This window comes from Gnatocerus cornutus, chromosome 8, assembly GCF_029298725.1.
Source record: "Gnatocerus cornutus isolate USDA-ARS CGAHR chromosome 8, icGnaCorn1.1, whole genome shotgun sequence".
In the NCBI taxonomy this organism is placed as follows: Eukaryota; Metazoa; Arthropoda; class Insecta; order Coleoptera; family Tenebrionidae; genus Gnatocerus; species Gnatocerus cornutus.
Window position 1 is genome coordinate 490,102 of NC_142240.1, and position 10,708 is coordinate 500,809.

The window sequence follows — 10,708 nt, forward strand, 5'->3', positions numbered from 1 at the left end:
CAGTTCAAAGTAAAAATCCTCCTCGAGCAGCTTGGAAGTTGGTTGGAAAAACAACAAAAAAAAAAATCGGTTCTTTTCAGAACCACAAATTCAACTCGAACGAATTAAAAATTTTCGTCTTAATAAACTATAAGTTCCTCAGAGAGAATATAAACGACGATGGAAAAAAAAAAATATATATATATATTTAAAAAAAGTTTGACATCAGAAATGTTAATTAAAAAAGAAAAGAGGAGAGACAACGGCACGCGGTGTTCCCAAGCGGTCACCCATCCAAGTACTGACCGCGCCCGACGTTGCTTAACTTCGCTGATCAGACGAGAAGCGGTGCATTCAACGTGGTATGGCCGTTGCCTGGTAAAATTTTCCAATATGGTAGGTCGTCGTTGACGATTTTTTGTGATTGTTCTATCGTTTGAATGTGACAGTCTTCGATGGTACGCATTTCAGAAAATATACAAGATTTAAAAGAAGAAATTAAATTTTTTCTTTTTTGCGAGTGGCTTTTCTAGTATTTTTTTTTGCGACGAAATGACGAGAAAGAACTCGTCGTATCAGCCGTCAAATTGTTGTTCGTTTGACGATCTGTACGAATCACTTGCGATTAACGTAATTTATAATTTGATTTAAAATTGATTTTACTTACTTGCTTAGATGAAAACGGCACCCACTTGATGTAAACGCCGATACAGACCGTAGATAAATGAACCCCGAACGGGGTTAATTCATGAACTGACCGTAATAGTACGGTTGAAGGTTCGCCGCCGCCGCCGCTACCTGCTTTCTTTCTGCGAACTGATAACAGGGTCGGTTTCTTTGTCCGTTCATTCATCGAAATTCCCACCACTCTGGTCGGGCGAGGCGAGGTGTTGTTGTTTCATGATTTGTTTTCGATTCATTCTTTTTCTGACGTTCGATTCATAGTGATGTGTTGTCGAAAGTGTCGTCGTCGTCACGTTTAAACAAGAACGTTTAAGTGAGTACATATTTCATTTAAAAACGTTCGTCGTACGTCGTTTCTACTCGAAATGTCGACGATTGAGAGGGAATGTTTTGTGAATTTGTATGTTTTTCGTTTTTGTCAAGAACGAATGAAAATTTCGTTCGATTTCTGTCGACCGACGACCGACCGAAAATCCGCCGACATCGACGTAGTTTTGTTTGGAGTGTCGGTAAAATGCAAACAATGCAAGATTTTCGTATTTTTTTTGGTTTGTGGTGTTTGGGTATTTTTTCTTGGATAATAAAATGGTTTCTTCGAGAGAAATTGCTTCTTTCGAAATGAATTGCCGAGAAAAATTAAAAATCTCGTCCGTTCCCGTCGCTCGATGTTCGACGGTCGTCTGTCTGATTTTCTCTTTATTTTCGTTAAATTGACGAGAATTTCGCCGTCAAAACTGTTTTCGGTCAAGCTTCGATGATCGGATTTTGTCGTGTGAGGTCATTTTTGAGAAAAAAATGCCGATTTAGCGGAAAAAGTCGTTGAAAAAGTCCGTTCGTCGTATAAATTCGTTTCTCATGGTCGAGTCCGAAATTGACGTCGTTTTTTTTCCGACTTGTTCGTCAAGATCGTTTTCAAAAATCAACTCACACGAAAGGGGACGGTTTTATCTTCGTTCTTGAAAAAATTCGACCTCTTCGGACGTCATCTTCGACCTTTTGGGAATTTTTTTCCTACACTCTGCATGTTCGTCGGTCGTCGCTCCGATCCGTGCTGCGTCTCTTTGCGAGGCGATTTTCGATAACATCGCACGTACTTTTCGACCGTTTCGTTCGTGAAACTTGTAGAGGATGGTTCCAAGTTTGTCTGGTCGAAAGCGTAACTTTCCTGTTATTCGTGGAAAACGCGTAACGTCTACGTCGAACTTGGATGTCATCTCCTTGTTTCGGAAGGTCTTTGTTCGAGTCGACGTTCGATCGGTCCCCGTTCGCTTTTGGAGGTCGGCTGGTCGTCCGGGAAAACTTGAGGTAATCCAGGAGGCCATCGCCGACCGAATCGCTCACGTTCCCGCACCCGGAGGCGGTGATCTTCGCGTAAAGAGAACGATGCCATCACGCGAAAGCTGGATTCGAGGCCCACTGAATTTTCTAACTTGACGAGAAGGCTCTCGTTTAGTCCGCGGTCCGCGCGTTTTCGAACGCGCCAACACTTTGACTTTGGCGCCCAATTCGTTCTGTAAAGTTCATTCGTTCTTTCACGAAGAATAAGTACATACCTGCCCATAATAAAAAGAAAAAAAAACACGAAAATATGGCCGACGTAGAAAATCAAGCAGCTTCGACGGTCGCCGGTGCCACTTCCGGCTCCTCACCGGTGAAGAAAGAGAAAAAGCCCAAAAATCCGAGAACCAAACCTTCTCATCCGCCCACTTCGGAGATGGTCACCAACGCCATCAAGGGTTTGAAGGAACGCGGCGGTTCTTCGTTGCAGGCGATCAAGAAATACGTCGCGGCCAACTACAAAGTCGACGCGGAAAAATTCGCGCCTTTCATCAAGAAGTACCTTAAGGGGGCCGTCGCTTCAGGTTCGTTGGTCCAAACCAAAGGAAAAGGAGCTTCCGGTTCGTTCAAGTTGGCTTCTGCCGTCACCGGTGCAGCTAAGGCTCCGTCCGCCACGAAAAAGAGGTCAACCGCTGCGACCGCGTCGTCATCGGCAAAATCCAAAAAGACGGGCGTTGCGAAACGTTCCGTCGCGTCAGCGCCGACGTCCGCCGAAAAAGGATCCGCCTCTAAGGCCGGTAAGAAGACCGCCCCCGCCGCTTCGGCGAAATCTAAGAAAACTGCCGCCGAAAAGAAGAGCGTCGCCGTATCGAAGGCGAGAAAGGCTGCGTCCGCTCCCGAAAAGAAAGCCAGCGCCGCCTCCAGATCGCCCGTCAAACAACCCAAGACCCCATCGAAAGCGAAGAAATCCAACAAGGCCGGTCCAACGAAGAAACCTAAAGCGCCAAAACCGAAAACGGCGAAAGCCGTCACCGCCAAAGCCAAAAAAACCGCTTCACCCAAGAGAAAGAAGTGAAAAGTCGACGACGACGATGATGATTTAATTTTTTCAACGGCGACGACGACGACGACGTCCTGGTGGTTTCGGGAACGTGCTCCGATCGTATATATCGACGTAGGGGCACCATCGATACAACAAATAAATGGCCCTTTTCAGGGCCACAATTATTTTCAAGAAACGAACGAAAGATTCGCTTAAAATAATGCATACATTCTTGAGATACTTATTTCATTCATAATTTTCCCGCCTCGTAACTCGATATTCCAAACAGTGTTTTACAAAGAATGATAAACTTAATATAATAATGTTGTTTCAAATAGTCTCAGTTAAAAGAAACTGGGTGATAATTTGGCAACATTTCTATTACATTTCATGAAATGAAAAAGAAAAAAAGAAAAACAAAAGTTTATCGTTTTATGTAAGTACGAGTTTTGTGAATAAATCACATAACCTAACTTTTTTTTTTTTTTTTTTTTAATATTTATCTCAAGAAGTTGCATGCGCGAACGATAAATTTTTAATTCGTTGGAAAATAATTGTGGTTCTGAAAAGAACCGATTTTTTTTTTTTTTTCTCCTTTTAACACCTTCGTAGATGAAGAATTTGTTAATTCCAGGTGGTCGAATCGTCATCGGATGAAATTTAAGCCCTCTCGCCACGAATGCGTCTCGCCAATTGGATGTCTTTCGGCATGATCGTGACACGTTTGGCGTGGATGGCGCACAAGTTGGTGTCTTCGAAGAGGCCGACGAGGTACGCCTCGCTGGCTTCTTGAAGTGCCATCACGGCCGAACTTTGGAAACGGAGATCGGTCTTGAAATCTTGGGCGATCTCTCGGACGAGACGTTGGAAAGGCAGCTTGCGGATCAAAAGTTCAGTGCTCTTTTGATAACGACGAATCTCACGAAGGGCGACCGTGCCGGGCCTGTAACGGTGAGGTTTCTTGACACCTCCTGTCGCGGGAGCGCTTTTTCTGGCCGCCTTCGTGGCCAACTGTTTCCTAGGTGCCTTGCCACCGGTGGATTTACGAGCCGTCTGTTTAGTTCTCGCCATCTTGGATGAATTGAAACTTATCAATTAACGTAGTAGCTTCGACTGACCTGACCGACCGACCGTACGTACGAACGTTCGAAAGTCAACTGAAAATTTGCGCCTTGGAGCAACTTGTTGCTTGCAGAGTGTTGGGACGTGCCATGAACTCTTCCGTCTGCTTGATTGTCTGAAACATACAAATGAATTAATATTAAACCAAAACTGATTTGTGCCGAACTTGTTCGGCCTGAGATACAGAGTACCTTACCTCACAAGCGCCATTTTCGGGCGCTTGTGCTTGTGATGAATTTGTTCGTCGTAGTCCACGGCTACGCGAACGAGTGGGTTTCGATGTTGAGCCGCTCTTTGGAAGTACTTTTCTGCTGTTGCCAGCATAAAGTCTTTAAGAGACGGCATTTTTGCTTCTTCATGAAGCTGGGTGTTGCGAACGAACCATGGTGCGTTGAGTGCAATGCGAAGGAACTTGTTTTGAACCCTCTGGAGGCGTCTGATGTGCGTCGCTGCAGCGTGACCCCAAGCTGGGGACGCGTACATCATTACCGGTCGGACGATGGTCTTATACATCAAGAGTTTATTGCCAATCGAGAGACGACTGCGTCGCCCAATCATGGAATAAATCTGCGAGATGATGCCATAAGCCTTGTTCCTCACACCAGTGGTGTGAGTTTTGCAGGTCATTCCCCGATCCAGAGTAACACCCAGATATTTGGCTTCGGATCTCCATGGGATTGGGGTATCGAACATGAAGACTTCACCATCTGGGTCTATTACTCTGTTGTCCCTGGTTCGCTTTTTGGTGAAGAGTACCGCGCTGCTTTTGGCAGCGTTAACTTCAATTCTCCAGCGAGTGAACCACTCCTCCAACCTGTCAAGGTTTTCTTGGAGTTTGCGAGTCACGGTCTCAGCGGAACCGCTTCGAACCAAGACTGCTGTGTCGTCAGCGTAGAGTGCCGTTGTGGAATCGGCGTCTACTGGCTTCGGGACGTCTGACATGAAGACGGCAAACAAGAACGGCGAAAGTATGGACCCCTGAGGTACCCCAGAAGTGATGTCTTTCATTGTCGATCTCGTTGTTCCAATCTTCGCTCGGAATTTCCTGTTTTCCAGGTATGATCGGATGATTTGCACCAAACCGATCGGAAAGCCGGCGTCGAGTAGCTTGTGGAGAAGCCCCTCGTGCCACACTTTGTCGAATGCTTTTGCTACATCCAAGAACACCGCGCCAGTGTGCCGTTTTCGATTGAAACTGTCTGTGACATGTTCCACTACTCGCAGCACTTGGTCGGTGGTAGAATGTCCATCCCTGAATCCGAATTGCTCCGGTGGGATGATGTCGTGTTCTCGTTCGAAGTCCTTTAGTCTCCACAATATCACCTTCTCCGCCATTTTCCCCATGCAGGGAAGTAGACTGATTGGGCGATAATTTTGTGGAAACTGTTGAGCTCCGCCCCCCTTCGGGAGAAAGATCACGTCGGCGATTTTCCATTTCTCGGGGAAATGTACTAATCGCAGCATTCCGTTGTAGATGGCGACAAGATGCATGACCGCGAGATCAGGAAATTGTCGTACCATCTTGTTGCTGATGCCATCAGGACCTGGGGCCTTTCTGACTTTCAGTTTTTTGATCATCGACCGTACTTCTGCTGGAGAAACTGGTCGAATCTCAGGAGCGCGCACTTGGTTGAGGCGTCTTTCGACGCATCTTTCGATCAGCTCGACAAAGTCAGGGTCTGCATGCTCCCAATTGGGGCTGCATTGTCGTTCAAGATTTAGCGCAAAAGCCTCAGCTTTCTCCTCATCTGTGTAGACGACTCCGTCTTCACCGTGAATTGGAGGAAGCGGCTTGCGCTGATTTCGAAGGACTTTGGTCATTCTCCACAATGAACAGTCCTCCGTGGTCAACTCTTCGAGTTTTTGGCACCATTTACTGTTACGGTACTCCTGAAGTCTCCGTCTGACTTCCGCACACAAACGATTCACATCGGCTCGATCTACTGGAGCTAGGGTGCGGCGGTACCGCCTTCTAGCTCGGTTTCGATCTCGCACTAGGTCTCGAATGTCTGGCGGTAGGCCGTCACGACGTGTTCTTAGAGACACCGTGGTCGTAGCGTCAGTTTTCGCCTCTCGGACGCGGCTCTCGAGGTTTTCGATAGCTAGATCGACATCCTCCTTCACCCAAATCCGCGGCACTGGACCGACTCTGGTAGCTAATGACTCCTTGAAAAGTTGCCAGTTAACTTTGTCGTATTCTGCCGGCGGGTCCATCTCGTCTTCACGCCCCAGGTGAAGAATCACCGGGTCATGATCCGAGTCCAACTCGCCGCCGATCACTTGGATTCTCGTCTGGTGGACGACATCTTTCAGGACTGCGATGTCTAGGACGTCAGGTCGGCCGACATGCCCGAAATGGGTCGGCTCCTCCGGTCCAAGAACTACCATGTCCCGCTGATCGACAAATCTGTGCAGCAACCGTCCTTTGACATTTGTGACCCGACTGTTCCAAGTGGGATGCTTGGCATTCAGGTCCCCAGCCAATACGGTAGCGCCGCCGTCATTGTCGAAGATCTCCTCCAGATCAGACTCCAGGAGTCGAGAGGGTGGTGCATAGGCGGCGTACAATTTCAGCGTACCAGCGTTTGCTGTGTGTACGGCGATGCCAGTCACCTCCAATCGTTCCAGTTGCGGAGTCGCAATCTCATTGTGATCGATCGAATTTTTGACGTAAACAGCGGTTCCTCCACCTCCGCCGTTTTGTCTGTCATTTCTGTACAGGACGAAATTTCTCAATTTTGGATTATCTGCTGGTCGCAGATGTGTCTCCGAAATTAAAAGAATTTCCGCCTGGACATCCGTTGCGAAACGCTCTAGGTCGTTGCGCTTGTGTCGGAGGCCGTTGGCATTCCAAACGACCACCTGCAGTGACTCCGGCTTAATTTTTCTAACCATGCAATGCCTGGCTTAAAATTTCCATCAGCTGGTCTGTCTGCCTTTTAAAGCGCGTTAACCTGTCGGGACTTGGTTTAGTGGCTGCGAAGTCGCTCCACATCTCGCCAATTGTCCGCGCCACTATCTCCATGGAGTTGGAGTCTGTGGCAGAGGACTGTCCCTTGTGAGCCTTCGGGGGCGGCGTCACCTTGAGTGGACCTGGAGTTCCGCTTTTAACCTGCTTTGCAGCAGATTTAGCGGGTTTCCCGGTCTCCACTTTTGGTTTCGACGCTTCGGGGATGCCCCTTGCTGGTACCGGCTTCTTTGGCGCCGCCACGGTGGGAGTGGCGACTTGGGGTTTGTCCGATCCCGCATTGGGATGCTTGGGACAGCCCCTAAAATTAGCCGGGTGCGAACCTCCGCAATTCGCACATTTCTTTGGGTTTTTGCCATCGCATTCTCGAGAGACATGGGGTCCAGCGCATTTCACGCACCTGGTGGTAGCGTGACAGCCGCGCTGTGAGTGACCCCACTGCTGGCAACGGAAGCACTGGCCGTTAGACCGGCGCTTCTTCAGCGGCTCTGTCGTCACCTGGAGGCCTTGAACCGTGGTGAGGTCGTAAATGTGCCGATGTTCACGTGGAACCTCGACTACGACCATGTCCAGCGGTTTTTTATTCGCCATCATGCGTGAGCATTTGCCCACGGCGAATCCGCGCCCCAGGAGTTCTTGTTCGACCGACTTTATGTCAGCCATTGACGAGACTCCACGTAGGACGACTTTCAACGGTTTTTCGCTTTTCAGCGAAAAGGAGTGGAAAGGCAGCTTTTCCACGTCAAACAATTTCGTCATGCGACGGAAATCGTTGACAGTACTTGGCTGGATTCTTATTCCACCCACGACCGCTTTTGCCTTGGTGTAGCTGATGGTGTGACTCCGAAGAAGTGTGGAGACCTCATTCCACGACTTCGTTGTTTCGTCCCTGTGGAGAATCACCGGTGGGATTTTCTCCAGACGATCCGACGTCGTGTTTTGGTCGCGAGATTCGGGGACGACCTTTTGGGGCTTTTTAGCCGACTTGAAGTTCCTCGAAAGGGCCTTCGTCGACAATTGCGCCTCGCGTTCGTCGTCCTCCTCACTCTCGGAAACAACCACTCTTCGTTTTTTGGCCTTTCGGCTTAGAACGGTCGTGAATTGTTCCTCTTCAGGTTCCGATTCCTCCGAAAAGGAGAAAACCAGTTCCATTGACGCGTCGGCCTCTGGGACGCCGCCGCCTACTAACACCTCCTCAGAGGTCTTTTCGGGGAATAGCGGCGTCGAGACGTCAGCGGACGTCGATGGAACAGCTGTCTCAGCCGTTGCTGATTGGCCAGCCGTTTCCATCGGTTCGGGTGCCTGCTTCTTCGGTTTCTTCGATTTCTTCGATTTCTTCTTCTTTTTCTCCGCTTTTTCTTCGTCCGTTGGTGGAGGAAGGACAGCGGGGGATTGCGGTCGTGCCTGGAGAACCGCATCGATGAGGTCGCGACGGATGTCTGAAAAGACTCCGTTCACCAGCGACTCAAGCAGTTCGGCTCGCAATTTTTCCCCCAAGTCCGCGACGGCTTTCGCCACCGTTTCTTCGAGGGACAGCGTCCCAGCCATCTTCGGGATTGGGCGGACTTCGTGGAATTTTCTTCTGTCCAGGTGCGATGCGTCAGCGCCGACGTCCGCCGAAAAAGGATCCGCCTCTAAGGCCGGTAAGAAGACCGCCCCCGCCGCTTCGGCGAAATCTAAGAAAACTGCCGCCGAAAAGAAGAGCGTCGCCGTATCGAAGGCGAGAAAGGCTGCGTCCGCTCCCGAAAAGAAAGCCAGCGCCGCCTCCAGATCGCCCGTCAAACAACCCAAGACCCCATCGAAAGCGAAGAAATCCAACAAGGCCGGTCCAACGAAGAAACCTAAAGCGCCAAAACCGAAAACGGCGAAAGCCGTCACCGCCAAAGCCAAAAAAACCGCTTCACCCAAGAGAAAGAAGTGAAAAGTCGACGACGATGATGATTTAATTTTTTCAACGGCGACGACGACGACGTCCTGGTGGTTTCGGGAACGTGCTCCGATCGTATATATCGACGTAGGGGCACCATCGATACAACAAATAAATGGCCCTTTTCAGGGCCACAATTATTTTCAAGAAACGAACGAAAGATTCGCTTAAAATAATGCATACATTCTTGAGATACTTATTTCATTCATAATTTTCCCGCCTCGTAACTCGATATTCCAAACAGTGTTTTACAAAGAATGATAAACTTAATATAATAATGTTGTTTCAAATAGTCTCAGTTAAAAGAAACTGGGTGATAATTTGGCAACATTTCTATTACATTTCATGAAATGAAAAAGAAAAAAAGAAAAACAAAAGTTTATCGTTTTATGTAAGTACGAGTTTTGTGAATAAATCACATAACCTAACTTTTTTTTTTTTTTTTTTTTAATATTTATCTCAAGAAGTTGCATGCGCGAACGATAAATTTTTAATTCGTTGGAAAATAATTGTGGTTCTGAAAAGAACCGATTTTTTTTTTTTTTTTCTCCTTTTAACACCTTCGTAGATGAAGAATTTGTTAATTCCAGGTGGTCGAATCGTCATCGGATGAAATTTAAGCCCTCTCGCCACGAATGCGTCTCGCCAATTGGATGTCTTTCGGCATGATCGTGACACGTTTGGCGTGGATGGCGCACAAGTTGGTGTCTTCGAAGAGGCCGACGAGGTACGCCTCGCTGGCTTCTTGAAGTGCCATCACGGCCGAACTTTGGAAACGGAGATCGGTCTTGAAATCTTGGGCGATCTCTCGGACGAGACGTTGGAAAGGCAGCTTGCGGATCAAAAGTTCAGTGCTCTTTTGATAACGACGAATCTCACGAAGGGCGACCGTGCCGGGCCTGTAACGGTGAGGTTTCTTGACACCTCCTGTCGCGGGAGCGCTTTTTCTGGCCGCCTTCGTGGCCAACTGTTTCCTAGGTGCCTTGCCACCGGTGGATTTACGAGCCGTCTGTTTAGTTCTCGCCATCTTGGATGAATTGAAACTTATCAATTAACGTAGTAGCTTCGACTGACCTGACCGACCGACCGTACGTACGAACGTTCGAAAGTCAACTGAAAATTTGCGTCGCTCGAACGGCCGTTTTATAAACTCGATGAGTCATACGGCGACTCCATTGGTGGATTCGTTTTTAACGCGAGGTGGAGCTGCCGTAACTTATAAATAGTCTCCTAGAATGAAATTTTGACGGTAGTTCCATAACGAACTTGGTCGAAGCTACGTCGTTTTGTACGAAGAATTTCCTAATTTTATCAAGATGACCGGTCGTGGTAAAGGTGGCAAAGGATTGGGTAAAGGTGGCGCCAAACGTCATCGCAAAGTTCTCCGCGATAACATCCAAGGTATAACGAAACCGGCGATCAGAAGATTGGCTCGTCGTGGTGGTGTGAAACGTATTTCCGGTCTCATCTACGAAGAAACCAGAGGTGTGTTGAAGGTCTTCCTCGAGAACGTCATCCGTGACGCCGTAACTTACACCGAACACGCAAAACGTAAGACCGTCACCGCCATGGACGTCGTCTACGCCCTGAAACGTCAAGGTCGTACCCTTTACGGTTTCGGCGGTTAATTTTATCATTTTATGACGTGTATATCCGCACCCTCAGAGGAATAACAACAACCCCCCCCCCGCAGGCAAACAAAAAAAAA

At 48.2% G+C, this 10,708-nt stretch overlaps 1 protein-coding gene and 1 non-coding gene across 2 annotated transcripts; one reads left to right on the plus strand and one right to left on the minus strand.

Annotated features, from left to right (window-relative positions):
- Nucleotides 1-236: 236 nt before the first annotated feature.
- LOC148169285 (5S ribosomal RNA) lies at nucleotides 237-355 on the minus strand. Its single transcript, XR_015770664.1, has one exon. It is a non-coding gene; the product is annotated as a 5S ribosomal RNA (ribosomal RNA).
- A 673-nt stretch (nucleotides 356-1,028) lies between these two features.
- Nucleotides 1,029-3,016, plus strand: LOC148169286 (uncharacterized). Its single transcript, XM_088043465.1, has 5 exons — nucleotides 1,029-1,063; nucleotides 1,263-1,341; nucleotides 1,471-1,501; nucleotides 1,569-1,615; nucleotides 2,321-3,016. Exons 1-5 carry the CDS (start codon nucleotides 1,029-1,031, stop codon nucleotides 3,014-3,016), a joined length of 888 nt encoding a protein of 295 aa, XP_087899591.1.
- Nucleotides 3,017-10,708: the final 7,692 nt, after the last annotated feature.

What these genes read in the sequence shown, in the direction of transcription:
- LOC148169286 (XM_088043465.1), top strand. Translation starts at nt 1,029, where the DNA reads ATGTCGACGATTGAGAGGGAATGTTTTGTGAATTT. An exon ending in GTTGAAAAAGTCCGTTCGTC is followed by an intron (nt 1,502 to 1,568) that starts GTATAAATTCGT and finishes TTGTTCGTCAAG; the next exon opens with ATCGTTTTCAAAAATCAACT. An exon ending in AAGGGGACGGTTTTATCTTC is followed by an intron (nt 1,616 to 2,320) that starts GTTCTTGAAAAA and finishes TCACCGGTGAAG; the next exon opens with AAAGAGAAAAAGCCCAAAAA.